Here is a 19908-nt window from a genome sequence, read left to right on the forward strand (position 1 = left end):
GACTTCAGTTATGTATTTCAAAATACTCTAAAGGGTATACTGTATGTCGTTCTACTGTAGTACTGGTCAGGGCGTTAACAGCAACATTGTAAAGAAATGCAAGATAATCTATTTGCATCGGCCTTAAAAGGAATAAAGAAAATGATGATTGTTTACTTTGCATCTAAATTTCAAGTATTATCACATTTCACCAATGCACTTGTTCATCTAATAATGGCCCCGTACAGACACTGGTATTCTGCAGCTGAAGCTGAAGGCCTTGATTCTGGACATTATCCACAACATCAGTGTGGTGAAGCAGCTGAAGCAAGCAGGAGTCAGCAACCTTGATGCGTGGGACTGGCAAAAGCAACTTCGCTTCTACATGGGACCTGACAAATGCTGCTACATTAATATGGTGGATGCACAGTTTAGCTACACCTATGAATACCAGGTGGGTAACTGCAACTGCTTATGCCTCCTCCCTTTTTCTTCTTTGCAACAACTCACTTCCTGCGCACATTTGGGGGGAGGCTTCTCTTTGACCTTGTGATAATTATTGCAGATGAGATCTGCAAAGATCCTTTCCATAACGTTAGCACACACTCGATTCCAATTACGTGTGTCAACATTAATCACTGTCCAAAAAATAGAGGAAAATTGGACTTGTTTAAAAAGAGCATAATTACCATTTGAGGTCAGAATCTAAATGGGAAGATACATTTCCTGCTGAACATTCAATTCACAATAGTCTGTGTGTGAAAGTCATTTATCGGTCACTATATTTGTCTATAAATAGCATTCCAGCTGGATAAATGACTCATCTCATGCCACTAGGAAGAGTGTACAGTAGTCTTTTGTTAGGCACCCGTCATGGGACGTAACAAGGTAACCGGTTTCATTCATTCATTCATTCATTCATTCATTCATCTTCCGTACCGCTTGATCCTCACTAGGGTCGCGGGGGGTGCTGGAGCCCATCCCAGCCGTCTCCGGGCAGTAGGCGGGGGACACCCTGAATCGGTTGCCAGCCAATCGCAGGGCACACATAGACGAACAACCAACCACGCTCACACTCACACCTAGGGACAATTTAGAGTGTTCAATCAGCCTGCCATGCATATTTTTGGAATGTGGGAGGAAACCGGAGCACCCGGAGAAAACCCACGCAGGCCCGGGGAGAACATGCAAACTCCACACAGGGAGGCCGGAGCTGGAATCGAACCCGGTACCTCTGCACTGTGAAGCCCACGTGCTAACCACTGGACTACCGGGCCGCCCGGTAACCGGTTTAAAATAGCAAAAATTAGGCCAAAGGCAAAAAGGTACAAAACTGTTATTTACAATATTCATTTGACAAAAAGGTCAGAAAATGGGTCAAAAACAAAAGGCAACAAAAGCTGACATGTAAACAAAGGATCAAGCCTAAAAGTTACTATACAATACAATACAATACAATACATGCTGATTTATATAGCGCTTTCACAACTAATGCAAGAACGAACAACTAACTCTTAACTAAGGAAGCACAAATTCATACCAGTTTACAACAACCATTGGGGGGGGGGTTGTTTTTGAAATCATATAGGCACCATCATTTGGGGAACTTCGGCATGCTGATTTCTTACTGTCTAAGAAATATGCTACCATTTGGGGGAGCTGTTTCTTTAAGAATGGGTAAAAGTGAATGCACATTGAGCTCATTTGAAAAGACACCAAAAGCGTCTGTCATTTTGTTTTTCTGGTCACTAAATTGTTTTCAGGCGTTGCTTAATCACCCACCTGCTTTCCCTTCTTCACATCTTATGGCTTTCCTGGTGATCTTCTCTTTTTCTCTCAATTACCTCCCCATTTTCTCTCTCTCTCTCTCTCTCTCTCTCTCTCTCTCTCTCTCTCTCTCTCTCTCTCTCTCTCTCTCTCTCTCGCTCTCTCTCTCTCTCTCTCTCTCTCGCTCTCTCTCTCTCTCTCTCTCTCTCTCTCTGTCTCTCTCTGTCTCTCTCTCTCTCTCTCTCTGTCTCTCTCTCTCTCTGTCTCTCTCTCTCTCTGTCTGTGTTGTCTTGCAGGGGAATGCGGCAAAGCTGGTCCACACTCCGCTGACTGATAAATGCTACCTGACTCTGACTCAGGCCATGAAGATGGGGCTTGGGGGGAATCCCTATGGGCCGGCTGGAACAGGCAAGACTGAATCGGTCAAAGCCCTGGGTGGGCTGTTTGGACGCCAAGTGCTGGTGTTCAATTGTGATGAGGTAAAAAGGTGGTCTTAATGTGTGGAGAAATGATCCATAATCACTCATCACACGCACCAAAATCTCCCATTTGCGATAATATAGCATTTATTAATCACAGGGTTTATATTACGTATCTGAAAGATGTGATTAATTTACGAACGCAGTTTTCAAACCCTGTTGATATCTAAATATTATCACATTGGATATCTTTAAGGATTGGTACATTTTGTTTAGAGACTGTATTTGTAATGTGAAAAGCCGAAAGGAGAAGAAGAAGACATTGTGTAGAGACAAAGAGATTACATTCTTCTTTGTTTGTCAGCACATGGTGTGAACAATTCCAAATATGTGACTTCAAAAGAGAGAATACATGAAAGTCTGTTTTCCCATGTTTTCTTTTTACCCAGGGTATTGATGTGAAATCAATGGGCCGCATTTTTGTGGGCTTGGTGAAGTGTGGCGCATGGGGCTGCTTTGACGAGTTCAATCGTTTGGAGGAGGCAGTGCTATCTGCAGTTTCTATGCAGATTCAAGCCATTCAAGACTCCCTTAAACATCACAAACACACATGCGAACTGATGGGGAGGGAGGTCAGTGAATACAAACCGATACAATCCCATTTCGTTTTGCAAGTACGGATGCCAAGCTAATTCTGTTCTTAGACCATTCTCTTCTTTAATTCAGTATGTACAAGGAATGTACATGCGTACTTATGTATGCATTTATGTTATGCATGTAATGTTATGTACATATTTATCAATTTATTGATTACTCTCCCTCCCAGGTTGAATTAGACCCAAACTCTGGAGTGTTCATCACATTGAACCCAGCAGGGAAAGGTTATGGAGGGCGACAGAAACTCCCAGACAATCTAAAGCAGCTGTTCAGGCCCGTGGCCATGAGCCGGCCTGACAATGAGCTGATTGCTGAAGTAATTTTGTACTCCGAGGGCTTCAAAAATGGAGAAATACTGGGTCGCAAACTGGTTGCAATCTTTAACCTGGCCAGGTAAACTTGCATTCAGATGTGCTGTGGGGGTAGGTGGGTGTTTTAACGGCAATGACTTCTATTGCAGTCTGTTGATTCTGTGAAAAAGTTCTTTTCACACTTGGACCAGCCTTGCAGTCAGCTGAGAATGGTTAAAGTTTCTTTTCTTTTGGCGTCTAGGGAGCTGTTGACCCCGCAACAACACTACGACTGGGGTTTGCGTGCTTTGAAAACAGTGCTGAAGGCCTGTGGTAGTTTGCTGCAGCAACAGAGGAAGAGTCATGACAAGGACAAAAGTGAGACCCTTTAAGAATTCTTTCAACATTTGAAGCATTGCAAAATGTCTGTACTTTGTCTAGCAGGGCCAACTATCTGGTGGCCTCAATCCATATTTATTACAGCAAAAACATCAATATTAACAGCAGTTAAAAACACTCGGGCCTGACGAATACAATATTTTTATTTTTTGAGCCTGCTGGCGATTTAGATATTTGAAAGCAAAAACAATTCCAACAACTGATTATTCACCCAATTAAAACAATAGAATGAATAATACTGTATATAATAAATATAGGCGGCCCGGTAGTCCAGTGGTTAGCACGTCGGCTTCACAGTGCAGAGGTACCGGGTTCGATTCCAGCTCCGGCCTCCCTCTGTGGAGTTTGCATGTTCTCCCCGGGCCTGCGTGGGTTTTCTCCGGGTGCTCCGGTTTCCTCCCACATTCCAAAAACATGCGTGGCAGGCTGATTGAACACTCTAAATTGTCCCTAGGTGTGAGTGTGGGTGCGAATGGTTGTTCGTTTCTGTGTGCCCTGCGATTGGCTGGCAACCGATTCAGGGTGTCCCCCGCCTACTGCCCGAAGACAGCTGGGATAGGCTCCAGCACCCCCCGCGACCCTAGTGAGGATCAAGCGGCTCGGGAGATGAATGAATGAATAATAAATATAATACCTTAATGCTTAAGAAAACACAAATATGAATCGCAGGCAGAGCATTTGATCGTTTTACAACATTTTGTTCCTTAGTATTTGGTTTAACTTTACAACAGAACAAATAAATAAATAAATAAATACAGGAATAAATAAAAAAAATGAACTTGTATTTCAAAGCGTTTACACTCAGGGCTAACGTCACTCCTCTTGGTATTTTATTCCGTTTGCATGCATCATAACAGCTAAATAACACTTCACCATGTATGCTTTGAATTTGCTCCAGCTTTTTGATAACCTCTGGCTGTAATTTGTCCTTGCTTTGCTACGGTATACTGTTTCTAACTTTTTATCTGTGTCACTTCCATTCTCTCTCTCTCTGTCTCTCGCCGCTCGCTTGCTCTTCTCTGGCTTTCCCTCCCTCTCAAACCCCAATTCCTAGTGGTCCACCATCCACCCTTTATCTACTTAATACACACGCACACACACACACACACACATACACTGCATATGCCCCTCAGTGGGTCCCAGGCCTCTCTGGTGTTTGTCTCAGTGTGTAGTCCAGTCAGGATAACACTGTGCTCTCAATAAAAGACACTTGGGTGGGAAATGCATGTCATTGAAGTCCTTGAAATCTCTGAAAACATGCCACACTCAAAACAAGACATTTTCAAACGATGTGGTGATTTGTTTTTTGTGCTGTTCCAATTTTGCCGTGCTGTTTTGCAGGAATTTTTTCCCTAATTTACTTCAAGTGATTATGTTTTTCTTTTGTTTCCATTCTTCTACAGTTCAAGAAAGCAATCTGGTGGTCCAGGCCTTGCGACTTAACACCATGTCCAAATTGACGTTTGCCGATAGCTTGCGATTTGACGCTTTGCTCAGAGATGTTTTCTCCGGGGTCAGTTTCATTGATGTTGAAGACCTGATCCTTACTGAGGCTCTGGAACAGGTGTACAAAGAGACTCGACTGGAGCCCATACCCACTCAGGTCTGTGTGTGTCTGTGCTTGCGAACACACTGGTTCACACTCTTGTTAGAACTGCTACAGACAATCACCTGGACTGGATGACAAATGGACAAGTTTAAGTACTGTACACGTGTGAATGTATTAAAATGGATGGACCATTATACCTTGATACAATTTTGTGTGTGTCTTATGTGTGCGTAGCTCAAAAAGGTCTTGGAACTGAATGAGCAGCTGAGACAGCGCATGGGTGTTGTGATCGTAGGGCCAAGTGGAGCGGGCAAGTCTACTCTGTGGAGGATGCTTCGGGCTGCCCTCAATAAGACAGGCAAAGTGGTGAATGATGAATACTCTTCTTTCCCACTTTTAAACCCTAACCCTAACCAGCTCATTATTGGCTTAACGTGTTCTAGGTGAAACATTGACACCTGTCCGTATGTTTTTTTTATTATGTCGTAGGTAAAGCTGTACACAATGAACCCTAAGGCAATGCCAAAACAGCAACTTCTGGGACATATTGACATGGACACCAGAGAGTGGGCTGATGGCGTCCTGACACATAGCGCCAGAAATGTGGTTAAAGAATCCCAGGGTGAGAAGATTGATTGGTTGTGCACTGCATTTGTTTTTGTTTTAAGTTTAGTCATATAACCTTTTCATGTTGTCTTGTTTCCCCAGATGTAAGCTCCTGGATTGTATGCGATGGTGACATTGATCCAGAGTGGATTGAGAGTTTGAACTCTGTGCTCGATGATAATCGTCTTTTAACAATGCCAAGTGGAGAACGCATTCAATTCGGACCCAATGTCAACTTCCTGTTTGAGACTCATGACCTGAGCTGTGCCTCCCCTGCAACAATATCTCGCATGGGCATGATTTTTCTCAGGTCAGTGTTGTTAAACAATGCGTGTCATGAAGCGAACTCAATTTGACGTTTCCCCATTGATTTGCCGTTTATTTGGTTATTTTCCCTCTTCCAAAATTCCCCTTAATTCTTTAGTGATGAGGACGTTGATGTGGGCGCCTTGGTGAAATCGTGGTTGTGGAATCAACCCGAGCAGTGTTGCTCTAATTTAGAGAACTGGCTCGGGGATTTCTTCCAACGAGCTCTCGATTGGGTCCTCAAACAGGTCATTTTTGCCATCCTTCTACAGTAAATATTCACCTGATATTTTGTTGGAGACACCTTTGTAATATATTGACTTTCGAAGGGATATCATGTTCTTGTATCATTATCGAAATATGAACGTTGATGATATTAACATTAAAATTAGGACGATATCAGTTATGTGACCTTGCCATTCTTGTGGTGCATGTAAAGCTCAATCCAACCGAGCACATTCCACATGTGTAAACTAATGGGTTAAATAAACCGTTCTTTACTCTTTTTTTTCCTCCCTCAGAATGACTTTGTGGTGGAGACCAATCTGGTGGGCACAGTGCTCAATGGCCTGTCACATCTCAATGCTGTGAACGTGCGTGGTCAGTTCATCATTGGTCTTCTCAGAGGCTTCGGAGGAAACCTCAATCTCAAAACAAGACAAGAGTTTGCCAAAGAGGTGAGCAATCGTGTTTTTTGTCGGGTTGGGATATTATGAAATAAATTAATATTCACACTTATTTTGAGTCGTATTAAAACTACTAGTAATAAAACAATTATTGATTTATTTAAAAAACGAATTTGGTACTTTGCTAATTTAAACAACATTCAAGCCATGAATAAGCATCTCCATTATCTATTTATCGTATGTGATTCTTAGACACCGCTATAAGGCACACTGTTGACATTTGAAAATGATTAATCATATCTTCTGCCATACATATTTTTTTTAGTTGCTGAACTGGGCCAGTGAAACCCCTCCAAATATCAGAAAGCCACTTGATACCTACTATGACCCTGACAGCGGCCATCTTGCAGCTTATATGTTGCAGCGGCCTGACAGTCTCAAGCTGGAGCAGCTTTCTAATTCAAATTCACTGCCTGTTATTGAGACACCAGATATGCAGAGGGCCCTTCATTGCTTCTCTCCCTGGCTTACTGCTCAACACAGGCAACCCTTCATGGTGGTAGGGCCAGAGGGCTGCGGGAAGGGGTAACTACACACTTACGACACATCCACTGATCTAACTCTTCATTAGATACATGTTTTCATTCCATTAGTATGAAAAAATGCTGCTTTCGGAAAAATGAAATGAAACGTGCTTTGAAGGACACAAAGACATACCGGTACATATATTGTGACCATTTTGCAGTGGTGTGCACTGAGCGGTAGTTTCTAATATGTTCCGTGCTCGTATAGCTACATTAATAGAGTATATTGAATACAATTCATTTAATTCATGCATTGCTGCTGCAATGAGCACACTTTTCATCATACAGTGACACTGTCAATCAAATTGTTTTCTTAACATCTAGAATGCTCCTGCGCTTTGCCTTTTCCCGGCTACGCTCCACCCAAGTGGCGGTGGTCCACTGTAGCGCCCAGACCTCATCTCGCCACGTCCTCCAAAAGCTGAATCAGACCTGCCTATTGCTCAGTTCCAACACTGGTCGAGTCTTCAGACCTAAGGACTGTGAGAACTTGATTCTTTACCTAAAAGACATCAACCTACCCAAACCTGACAAATGGGGGACAAGCAACCTCACAGCCTTCCTGCAACAGGTAAAAATTGTTGGCGACAATAACTACACCTGAATAGAAAGCATGAAATAACGATTCAAAATGTTCTCGCTCCAAATTAGTAATCTGTCACAAACTGCCCTTTAAGCAGTTTGTTTAAATGACACGGTTTGAAGGGTGGTAACTAACTTATTTAGAAGGCAGATGCTCTGAACACACATCAGCAAACAGGAATTATTACTTTTCTTAAAGTTTTAAAATCCCCCCGGAAAGAAAACATTCTTTGATAAGTTATTTAAAGACACACTAACAGATTCTTTATTGTGTGCATGCATGCATATGAACTTTGCAAGAATTGTTTTGCACGATACAATGTCATTAACCATCCCTCAGAATTTCCTGCAAATTTGTTTCCTAGCTCTATTTATGCCACTCTTCCTTTTCTAGGTGTTGACATATAAAGGGTTCTATGATGAAAATCTGGAGTGGGTTAGCCTGGAAAACGTTCAGGTGGTGGCCTCAATGTCAACAGGTAGTGCTGTTGGGACCCATGTACTAAATTCCCGCTTTTCATCGATAGTTCGCATCTGCACCATTGAGTAAGTGCAGTTGGTAATTGCACCGTCTTTATTATTATTTCCCCCCCCCGCCCCCCCCCCCCCATCAACCTTTTCAGCATAAATTGTGCTATAACCGTTTTTCTCATCTGTTTTGGTGCCTCAGCTATCCAGACCGAGAGCAGCTGCAGACTATCTGCTCGGCGTACCTGCAGCCAATTCTCCAACACAGCCTGGGTAGCCAAGCATCCTGGGCCAGCACAGGGAAAACACACCAGCTGGCTGGTTCGCTGGTGCAGCTCTATGAACAGGTACTGAATTGGACTCGACATTTACGTCAACATTTATAGTGGTGGCCAAACTATTTCCTGAATTAATGAAAGCATGATCTTTCATGAGTACAAACTCAATTACATGTTTTCAACATTCCTTTTGTTTGGTTCCTGACAGGTGAAAGCCAAGTTTACAGTGGATGACCATAGTCATTACGTTTTCACCCCACGTATCCTGACAGAATGGGTCCTTAGCTTGTTACGATACGACCTCACAGCAGGTAACCGCATACTTAAGCAAGGTTTTTTTTTCCCCCGTACCTCTTTTTGCAACTTTTTCTCATTTGATAGAATACCTATAGTAAAATCAAGTGAAACAGATTACGAATGATTTGTAGTCGATTATTTATTATTATTTTTTTAAAAGCTCAATCAGATGTGACCGACAGCGTGCTGGTGGTGGTCGCACACGAGGCAAAAAGGCTTTTCAGAGACCGGCTAGTTTCTTCCAAAGATCTCTCTACCTTTGATAACATCCTCTCCTCCATCATCCGCGGGGACTGGAGCTCTGATGCTCTTGAAAACATGACTGGTAGGAAATCTCCTTCTGTCGTCCTCCTTCTTCATTCTTTACCTACACAAAACAAACACATGATGGATTAAAGAGAAGGAAAACGTGTCCATTCTGATGCTTATACGCCATTATACGCGTATACACATACATTCATGTTATTTTCACAAAATTATTCAACCTGTAAGTTGGATGCGCACACATTTGACTACTGCCAGTTTTTTTTTCTCCCCATGTGCAGATGGCTTTTACGTAACGTGGGGAGTCTCTGAGGGGGTTGTAATGACTCCAGGCCAGTCTCTGCCTCCTCATGGTAAACAACTGGGACGTCTGCAGTCTTCTGACCTCAAGCAAGTCATTCAGAAGGTACACAACAATATGTTGAATTGTTTACTTTGATTTCAAAGTAGACGCCATAACTTTTACAACAGCTTTCTGCTTTGTGTGAATTGAAATCACCTTTGTACTCCTTCCCTCACATTTTTTTTATTTCAAAACATTTCACTTACTGTCTAAGCTGTCACATTTGATTGGTTGGTTGGTTGGTTGGTTGGTTGGTTGATTGATTGATTGGAGCTACCTTTTACTGAGTAGTGGTTTTCCCCATGTTTGTTTTCTCTAGGGACTAGTGCTGTACAGCCGTGATAACAGAGAGCTGGATCTCCTCCTTTTCTGGGAAGTGTGCGACTTTGTGTCCAGGCTCGATCGAGTGCTGAGCCGGCCCGGTGGCTCTCTCCTCCTGGCGGGTCGGAGTGGGGTCGGGCGGCACACAGCCACATTCCTGGTCTCACACATGCATGGATACTTCCTGTTTACACCAAAGATCTCTCGTGGTTATTCCCTGAAGCATTTTAAGAATGATCTCAAGACGGCAAGTGTTGGTTTCATTTAAGATTTGGTCATTCTAGTTCTTGTAGCACATAGCGTAAAATGTGTGTACACTCTTTGTGCTTCACGCATTAATACGTGCACAGGTGATGCAGTTGGCTGGACTAGAAGGGCAGCAGGTTGTTTTCCTGTTGGAGGACTATCAGTTTGTCCACTCTGCTTTCTTGGAGATGGTCAACAGCCTGCTCTCATCTGGTACATGTTTTCATTTTAGAAGGAGTGGTCTAACTTGGACACATTTGAGAATTTCAGTTTACAATGTGTGTCGAATGTGTTTTAAGGTGAGGTTCCTGGACTGTACACCCCAGAAGAGCTGGAGCCTCTTCTCTCTTCTCTCAAAGATTCAGCTTCCCAGGATGGATTTACTGGACCCCTATACAACTACTTCTCCTTCAGTTAGTATGCCGCATTTATCTGCCATGTTGCATTCTTTTGATCTCCCTGTGTGGTATATCTGGTCATCTTTTCTTTCTACTTGTTCAGACTATCTTGCGGTTTTGCTCCATCATTGTTCTGTATCTGTTTCCATCTCTTCTTCTCTCTTATCGAGCAATGTACCGTTGAAGTGTTGCAGGGTCACTAAGGTTGAAGCTGTAGCCAGGGAATTTATTTAATAGCTTACTGTTAAAGTCAAACCACTAAAAAGCCTCCCGATAGCTCATTATTCAAGTCTGCCAGACAATTATATTCAGAGGGACAATATTATGAGCATCAAGAAACACACACTCTACCACGTGTCACTCGTGATCTCAATTTTGTGAGGAAAGGCTTTTATGGTAATATTAAACCCTTCTTTCTGTGTCAAATCACCCTCAGGAATCCAGCAGAATCTTCACATCGTTCTAATCATGGACTGTTCAAACCCCAACTTCACCATCAGCTGTGAGAGCAATCCGGCTTTTTACCGCAAGTGTTCTGTCCAGTGGATGGAAGGATGGTCTGAAAGCAGCATGAAGAAGGTCAGATGATGATTTATTTTTTTATGAATGTTTCTCAACCTGTTGAATTTAACATTGAGTGTGTGTTTTTTTGAGAAGCAATTATTAGTATGCGGAGTGTGCACGGTTTTGCATAAAATTGTGTTTTGTCAGATACCTGAGCTGTTACTTGCAAAGGCAAACGGTAAAGATAAGAAGGAGAGTGAAAAGAAGGCACAGAAAGGTACGAATACTCTTGAAGAATAATATTTCTTTTAGTTCTATCTTACATAGCAACAAATCTTGAGACACTCAAGGAATCACTTTGACTCCATTGACAAAAAAAATAACTAACTTTCTTCGGAAACAATGATCAAATTACAAAAACATGTTTCCTCTATTGTTACGTTATAATGTTATAATGTGTGCTCAGAACCTGGACAGGAAGATGTGAGGCGTCTGTTCCTCATGGTCCATGAGTCATGTCAAGAACATGGTGCAACACCCAGCCAGTATATGGCCTTTCTACACCTTTACAATGCAATTTATAGCAGGAAGAAGATGCAGCTCACAACCAGACAACAGCATCTGCAGGTAATACATGCAATGAAGCTCCAAAGTTGTTTACAAATACAGTCACAGTGTCTTGTTGCTTTTTTTCACCTCCCACTACTATTTAACCGGACTAGTTCTTAATATGAAAAGCAGAACTGACTTGACTTGCGCTTGCAGGCCGGTGTGTCTAAGCTTAATGAAGCCAAGGCACTGGTTGATGAGTTGAAGAGGCGGGCTGCAGAGCAAAGTGTGCTGCTGAGGACAAAACAACAGGAGGCCGATTCTGCCTTGCAGGAAATCACCACATCCATGCAGGTACAGTGTATCATTTGATTGGATTTGTATTGTCGTTTCCAAATTGTACACTCAATGGCAGGCATGATGAGTGTCTTGTTGAAACGCCATTCAGTGTCCTTGATGACTCACTGCACCTCTCCTCCTCTGCATTTCAAGTCCCAGCAGTGTTACCTATTCCCAGCTGTGAAGACCATATTCACTGAGCAAAAATGCACTGTTGTTTGTTTCATTCCATCTGTTCTATTCTCTCTGTAGATATTCATTATTCTGAATGCGGTAATCCCTCGACACTTGATGCTTTTCGACTGAAGTGCTTTGCGTTTCTTTTCCAAAATACCATGTGGTAAATGGGCTGTCACTTGTATAGGGCTTTTCTATGTTGGGCACTCAAAGCGCTTCACACTGTTAATTCATTCACCTACTAGTGACACAGCACGAGGAAGAACTTGGGGTTCAATATCTTGCTCAAGGACACTTGGACATGGTCGCAGTGGCCAGGGATCGAACCACCAACCTCTGGGTTGGGAAACGACCACTCTACCACTGAGCCATTCCTTTTTAATTAACCACTAAAAACACCAGCTCATAATTGTTGGCCCTCCAGAATGCAAGTGACCAGAAGGCAGAGATGGAAAAGATTCAAGCAAGAATGGCTCAAGAAGTGTCCAAAATAGAAGAGCGGAAAGGCAACATTGAGGATGAATTGAAGGAAGTAAAGGTAGGTTGACAGATTGATTTGTCAAGAGCTTCCCTCCCCCATATAGCTTGGGCACATTGTCACACATTTACTTTGTTTTTTTCTTAAAGCCTTTGGTGGATGAGGCAAAGCAAGCAGTAGGAAACATCAAGCCTGAAGCTCTGTCTGAGATCCGCTCTCTCCGCATGCCACCTGATGTCATCAGGGACATCCTGGAGGGGGTCCTAAGACTGATGGGCACCTTCGATACCTCCTGGGTCAGCATGAAGAGGTGAGATAAGGTAGAATAGAGGCATGAGGAAAAGCTGTAAGGATACACGCAGAGGAGACGATAGAAATAAAATGACAGGTTAAACTTTTCGGACTAAGTCAATGGTTTTGCAAAAGATATTGCAAACTTGTCTACAAATAAGGTTGTTGTAATTTGTCTATTGTGATGTTTTCTCCATCTGTTTTTTTTTGGTTTTGTTTTTTTTCTTGTATCTCCCCATCCTATCCTTAGTTTCCTAGCAAAGCGCGGCGTGAGGGAGGACATAGTTACATTTGAGGCCAGGAACATCACCCCGGAGATTCGCCAGAGTGTGGAAGAGCTACTTTACAGGAATAAGGCTTCCTTCGACCCCAAGGTCGGTTTGCCCCTAATATACAAGTACCGGTATGTTTTTGACTGATTCACAGATCTTGTTGTTTGTGACTTGTGGTCCTGTTGTCGTGGACAGAATGCAAAACGTGCAAGTGCAGCAGCTGCCCCTCTGGCTGCCTGGGTTAAAGCCAATGTTCAGTATTCCCTTGTACTACAGAGGATAGAGCCTCTCGAGCGAGAGCAGGCTGGACTAATGGAGTGAGCATACACACACACACACGCACGTGCGCACGCACAAACTTGCACATCCTACCTACAATACAATAGTTTAAAGCTATACGTTAGACATAGCAGCTTTTTTATGTAAACCAATCAGTATACTTTGAACCTGATTTATTTCAGGTTTGAATGTGATGAACTGGGTGCAAACTTGAAAGCACGAGTAAACAGATGTGGAAGCTGATCGACTAACGGGGCTCAACCAGGATTGCGACTGTCAAGCATGCAAAATTGCTGCCCATCTGATTTTGTGTGTTCGAGGAGTAAATGCAAGCAGATACATACAGTATACCACATGCAATGAGATGTATCAACACCGAGATTAATTTTGATGGCTGGCTTTGTGTGAGTCAACAGCGCAACAAAATCATAGGTGGAGGAATATTTTCTTGGGTTATGTACCGGTAAACATTTTCGAAAGGCGAGCAAAACATATGGTGGTATATTCAATCAGCATTCAGCAATGCACATTTGGAGCCTCTGAGTTATATCCACAGTCAGACGGTAGCGGTGGCGGTAGCGATGAATTAGATCTGAATGACTGATGAATGTTAATATCGTTAATACGTAATATTGTTTTTATATTTTTATAATTGAATTGTTTTTCAATTACTCTATGTCAAAGGACTACAACTAAAAAAAAAAACAACCCGAGGCACATTTCCTTCTTTCTTTTTATTTTATTTTATTTTTACTGGTCAGATTTGCTTGATGTTGATCACATTATTTATTGTGCTTTCCAGCAACCTGAGGAAAACGGAAAGTCGAAGGAATAAGCTTGAGGGCCTGCTCAACTCTGTTGGAGACAAGGTTAATGAACTCAAAGAGAAGTATGAACCTCCTTTCATTTCTCCTATTGTTTCAAACTTGTTTTTTTTCATAATTAAGGTTTATGCTGCATTCGTGTCTGCGTGCGTGCGTGTGTGTGTGTGGCCAATTATATGGTCCTGTCTTTGTGGTGATCATTTTATTAGGAAGGCAATTTTCTGTTCCAAACACATATCCACTCTGACCTCAATGTCATAAAAACCCAAGGAAGAACCTACAAATGAGATTACTGTAAATGAAAAAAAAACAAACAAGTACTATGTAATAGAATGTAGACTGTTGCTAAGCATATGCTAAAGCTCTAACACAAGGACTCAATATTGCTTGCAGGGACAAGTGATTACATTTGATTTGATTTGATCATTTTAAATCAGTGTTACATTAAAAATGTCATCACATTGCAGTTGCAGGAGGTTACCCAGCTACCACGGTTACTATAATATGCCACATAAAATCTTACACGCTCACCTTTGGGAAATTGACTTTGACGACATCACGAGCAACTGGCTGCTTAGCATGTTTCTCAAGGTTCCACTCATCACGTTGCAAGATGCCCATTTGACACGTCAGCCTATCATCCTTGAACCAATTTGTTGTTACTGTCTGTTTACTGCCACTGCATTTTATGGTCATCAAGGATATTAACAGTCACGGCTGCCCGAAGGGCAAATATATTCCCCCTTTCTTAAAACGTACTGGACCATGGTGATTACAATCAAGTAAAGGTCAGCAAGGTACTGCATATATCAAGGTGACTCTCTTTTTTTGCATTCCTGCATCCTTACAATGTGTTTCTCAACAAGATCAATATCACCCATACATATTTCATATCATCTCCCTCTTTTGCTGCCTTTGTGAGCTTTTCTATAAGTGCAAAGAATATATTTTCAAAAAATTATTTTTCTTTGCCTCATCCAAAAGGACAATAAATATGGCTGTTGATTTGTTACACCATTCAGTATCATTGTCCTATTATAATTATGAATAGAACATGTACTTGAGCTGTTTTTTAATTGTTAATCTTCTCATTAGCACACAGTGCCTGACCAAAATATATTTTGGTCATTTTATATATATAGAGAGAGAGAGAAAGAGAGAGAGAGAGAGAGAGAGAGAGAGAAAGAGAGAGAGACTCACCAGTTCCTTGTCTTTCTTTCTCTCTGGCAGGTTTCAGTGTCACACTGCAGAAGCAGCTAAGCTGGAGGCTGAGGTGACAAAAGCTCAGGACACAATCAATGCTGCCCAACAACTGATTTCCCAACTGGACGGAGAACACAAGCGTTGGAACACCCAGGTTGTGAGAAGTATTGATACTGCTATTGCTATTATAGCCATTTTATAGTAAAATCAATGCACAAAAGGCTTTCCGTTGACAAAGGGATGAGGGGTCCTTTATTTGCTGTTTAACTTCTTTCAACGGCATCTGTCTGGGTGTTAATTAAAACACTCAATCCTTCTGACACACAAACAAATTCATTCCCTCACACTCTCAACGTTGCTTACCATTTGTTCCATAGAAACACTTCACTGTCCACTTGCATTTCTTTAAACCTGACACAGACATCTGCAATGTCATCTCATTTTATTTGTTTCTTTTCGTGCAAAACACCTCATTCAGTAAAAAAAATCCAAATAGTACCACAAATTAATTAACAAAACCGATCAAGAAAAAAACCAATTGTTCCATATGTACTGCCAAAAAAGGAGTGGGAAAAACAAAACTTGTGATACACCACCCCCATCTCACATTTATATTACACAGCGTACTATTTTTGCTTCCTGGGTAAAGTCCTAAAAAGGCCTACTCATAAATAACAGATAGGAAACAGATTAGGATATATCTCAATTAAAGTCTACATTATTTAAAGTTGAATATACAAATTATTTCAATAATTACTCACCAAAAAGTTCACACATCAGCCCTTCAATGTTTTAAGGTGATATGACAGCCGTGGTGAGCTTCATAATACTTTTAATTACCGTGGCATGCTTCAGGGCCATCAGTAAGTATGTCTTGTAAAAAAAAAAAAGTTACACAGACACACATAATAAGACCGTGGCATTCTATTAATAGAACTTGAGTCTGAAACTTTTTGCCACAGTATTAAGATTACCACGAGAAATTTAAATTGTATGCTAATGTAGTGCTGAAAAGAAGACCAATTGTATTTTTGACCTCAGCTATCTTAGTCATGGATATGCATTATCTCTCCTTTTTTTCTGACTTCTTCCATTTTTGTTCTCTTTTTCTCCATTAGATGTCAGAGATAAAGAATGAGTTAGATACACTCCCTGTGAGGGCAATGCTTGCTGCAGCCTTCATCACATATTTGTCCGCGGCTCCTGAAGATCGTCGTAGACATTGTCTAGAAACCTGGATGGCTGAATCTGGACTGCAAAGTAATTGTGCTTTTGACAATAAAAGACCATTTAAACACTTAATGGACGAAATGCAATTGGACATCTGAACCATTGTAGCTCGAAATCCTGAAAACAAAAAAAAGAATTGGTCTGTCTCGACCAGCTTTAAAGGCTTCCATTTGTTTAGGAAAACGTGTTTTTTTGTGCACAGAGGCAAGTAATGTTGGAACAATTAAGAACCAAAAATGGATGCTCGTAAGTTTGATAGCATGGGGTGTGAATAGCCCCTTCCTGATGAACCAAATACGTTTCTAAACTTTTGTCCATGTTTTCCTTATCAGTGTTTCCCAACCTTCATTAACAAGGCACGCCTTTTATTTATGGCACACATGACCAAACAAAAAAATGTGACATAAAGTTTATATCCATAGAAATAATGATGAGCTGCTGTAAATATACTCTCAAGTTTACTTACTCATGGGCCTGTTTAGTTGACTAGAAAATTGATGTATGAGTAAAACATAAAGAAAGGCACATACCGAGATCTGAAATTATATTTCTGGGACCAATAGAGCATATCGGTGATTTTCTGCGGCACACCTGATTAGCACTTACGGCACATTAGCAGTCATGAATTCTTGCTTCGTAAAAAATATGTTTATTCATCAAAGAAAAGATGACACTCAGCTGTGTTTGGCAGGCCAAAACTCATCACAGTCTTCATTTATGTTGGTTGGAATAGAGTTTGACTTCAGGTCATTCCTGTCATTGGAGAGTGAACAGTTGATCTGGAAGAGTCAAGGGCTGCCGTCTGATGACCTCTCCATGGAGAACGCCATTGTCATTCTACAGGTTGGGAATTCTCTCTTACGTTTGTCTTTCCTGATTTTCTCATTGATATTATTGAGCTCTGTCCTCATAATACATCCGGCGGTTATCAGAAAACGGTTTTATGGGATTATGTTGTCTTGCCTTTATTTGATCACTCATTTCCAACCACTTTGTTCAAAGTATCAAAACGACTGCATTGAGCCTGTTGTCATATCCATATGAACATATTACATCTGTGTTTGTGTTTTCTGTCTCCATTTCTGTCTTGTAGATCAATGAACTTAAGTTACGGGTAAGGAGTTGATCCGTAGATCCAGATTGTTTGTGCTCATGCCATACACATGTGATGTCACGCACTATAAATACACAGTTCGACCCAGAACTGAAGTTCACCTATGAGTGCACATACACCTCATTTCGTAGTGATGACTAAATATAATGACTAAACTCTTTTTATTTTTTTTCTCAGAGTGTTGCATGTCCTTTTCTCATTGATCCTTCCTCCCGAGCCACAGAATGGCTCTGCACACATCTCAAACAAAACCGACTTGAGGTGATCAACCAACAGGTAAGTGTGACTATAAAGGCATCTGATGTAATTCACTCTTTTAAGTGAACTCTAGAAAATGTATCACGATCGCTGTTTTGGCCAACACTGACAAAGAAGTACCGGTACGAAATTAAAATCTCACTGGAGTCCCTCCGAATCCTCTTATGTCACAATTTGGTAAATTTCACAATTTATTTTCACAAATCTGTACTATTGATCAGTCCGCATGCATGGGTGTTATCCCGACCAGTTACGGACCAATCTAAAGTGTTCAAAATGGTACATGACTGGAATAGTACAAAACAGACAGCAAATGATTTTCTGAAGGTGGAGTGACAGTCTGGGTTTATTTGCTGTCGCTCAAGTCGTTGCTATGATGTTGCTACGTCTTCGATGTTCATAATAGTCACACATTTGTATATTCATAAAGGACAGTAACTTCATGACAGCACTGGAGCTGGCAGTCAGATTTGGAAAAACTCTCATCATTCAAGAAATGGATGGAGTGGAACCTGTACTCTATCCACTATTGAGGAGAGACCTCATCGCACAAGGTACAGTAGTGAAATGCACAAAACCATATTTGATTAGGATTTTAGGGTTGTTATGCAACATAATTTTGCTTCATGACTTCTCTCCGATTCATCTGAATTGCCCTGAGAATAATCCGCATTGAACAAATTCAGAATTAATATTATTTACAATGGAAATCATTGGATCATTTGACATAATTTGCCTTTTTGATTTTTTTTTTACTCTTTGACTAATTACCACGTCTATTTTTTTTTTACGGCACTCACATTTTATCTCACATCCAGACATCCGTTTATGTTATTCAATTCAGAATGTTCAAGCTAATTGGAAAACCGATCAAGCATGTCGGAATGGTGACTGTGGCCCAGTGATGCATGTAGTTAGCAGTTCTGCCTTGCAGTCAGATGTTGTGGGTAGAAATCTCAACTCCCAGCTTTTTTTGTTGAGTTCTCACCTTGCTTCCTCACACTTTGGTTGACGCAGTTGTAAAATCACTCAGAAGAGGCATTGCGCCAGCAGAAGGCATGTGCTGGATGCACTAGTCTGGATGCGGAGGTGGTGAACAGTGTCTTAAAAACACACCAATACAGAAGCCCAAAACAATTGAGAGAGGGATCTGAATACTCCGAAAATTTCGCAACACAGTTACTAAGTTGGGAACAAAGTTTCTCGTTTTCTCTTGCTCATCAAGTCCGAAATATTCTTTCGAAAAATATGTCCTTTGCCCTTTCTCTCTTCCGCTCAAAGCAACTTCCATGTAGTTCCCCCACAAACAAAAGCAATCCATAATCTCAGTCCCTGCATGTGCGACGAGGACGGTAGGTGTGTCATCTTTACCATGGGGTCGGTGAGATTGAAATGGCTGCTCTTTGCTCACCCTACCTGCTTAAATCATGGACGGCCAAACTTAGTGTTTGGGGCAATTTTTATGCAAATCAGCCACACTGTTATATCAAAGTGGGGCACAATTCTGAATGTCCCTCCTTCAAACTCATTTTCGGAAATGGGCAGATAAGGGGCGTGTTAACAATGGAAAGAACGAAGCGGAAAGCAGAATGACAAAGGCCATTGCTGCATTCGAAATTCTAAGAGCAGTAAAGGTCACATTTGAGTGTGACTTGTAAGACCATCGAAGAGAAAAACTCAATCCCTTGTTATTTTTTTCTTTTCTGGCAACGCACATTTGTATGCACATGCACACAGGCCCAAGATACGTTGTACAGATTGGAGACAAGGTTATTGATTACAATGAGGACTTCCGACTCTTCCTGGCAACACGTAATCCTGCTCCTTTCATCCCCCCTGATGCTGTTTCCGTGGTTACGGAGGTCAACTTTACCACCACAAGAGCAGGCCTGCAAGGACAGGTGATTTATTTCTTGATTTTTTTTTCCATTGGTCAGCAATAAATCCTACACTAGTTTTGTCAATCTAAGCACTTCAGCAGAACAATGTCATGACAACACAAATACGTGTT

General features: G+C 41.5%; 1 protein-coding gene across 4 annotated transcripts in view; it reads left to right on the plus strand.

The window, feature by feature from the left end:
- The window catches only part of LOC127608582 (cytoplasmic dynein 2 heavy chain 1), a 60617-nt gene that overhangs the window by 15633 nt on the left and 25076 nt on the right, over positions 1-19908 (plus strand). For 2 of the 4 annotated variants that reach the window (XM_052077733.1, XM_052077735.1), the window contains exons 35-71: positions 228-433; positions 2043-2225; positions 2615-2797; positions 2992-3215; positions 3375-3490; positions 4915-5114; positions 5295-5426; positions 5550-5682; positions 5769-5976; positions 6091-6220; positions 6494-6649; positions 6924-7183; positions 7507-7753; positions 8159-8310; positions 8435-8579; positions 8719-8821; positions 8968-9132; positions 9353-9477; positions 9734-9982; positions 10086-10194; positions 10281-10394; positions 10816-10958; positions 11091-11160; positions 11350-11510; positions 11649-11786; positions 12373-12486; positions 12576-12736; positions 12968-13091; positions 13185-13306; positions 14071-14157; positions 15323-15449; positions 16414-16555; positions 17259-17368; positions 17619-17639; positions 17817-17915; positions 18328-18451; positions 19635-19798. In XM_052077733.1, coding sequence (XP_051933693.1) covers positions 228-433; positions 2043-2225; positions 2615-2797; positions 2992-3215; positions 3375-3490; positions 4915-5114; positions 5295-5426; positions 5550-5682; positions 5769-5976; positions 6091-6220; positions 6494-6649; positions 6924-7183; positions 7507-7753; positions 8159-8310; positions 8435-8579; positions 8719-8821; positions 8968-9132; positions 9353-9477; positions 9734-9982; positions 10086-10194; positions 10281-10394; positions 10816-10958; positions 11091-11160; positions 11350-11510; positions 11649-11786; positions 12373-12486; positions 12576-12736; positions 12968-13091; positions 13185-13306; positions 14071-14157; positions 15323-15449; positions 16414-16555; positions 17259-17368; positions 17619-17639; positions 17817-17915; positions 18328-18451; positions 19635-19798 — 5447 coding nt within the window. The remainder of the gene's footprint in view (positions 1-227; positions 434-2042; positions 2226-2614; positions 2798-2991; positions 3216-3374; positions 3491-4914; positions 5115-5294; positions 5427-5549; positions 5683-5768; positions 5977-6090; positions 6221-6493; positions 6650-6923; positions 7184-7506; positions 7754-8158; positions 8311-8434; positions 8580-8718; positions 8822-8967; positions 9133-9352; positions 9478-9733; positions 9983-10085; positions 10195-10280; positions 10395-10815; positions 10959-11090; positions 11161-11349; positions 11511-11648; positions 11787-12372; positions 12487-12575; positions 12737-12967; positions 13092-13184; positions 13307-14070; positions 14158-15322; positions 15450-16413; positions 16556-17258; positions 17369-17618; positions 17640-17816; positions 17916-18327; positions 18452-19634; positions 19799-19908) is intronic. The other 2 variants (XM_052077734.1, XM_052077736.1) reach the window with 1 other exon arrangement.

Source organism: Hippocampus zosterae, chromosome 10, assembly GCF_025434085.1.
Source record: "Hippocampus zosterae strain Florida chromosome 10, ASM2543408v3, whole genome shotgun sequence".
Classification (NCBI taxonomy): domain Eukaryota; kingdom Metazoa; phylum Chordata; class Actinopteri; order Syngnathiformes; family Syngnathidae; genus Hippocampus; species Hippocampus zosterae.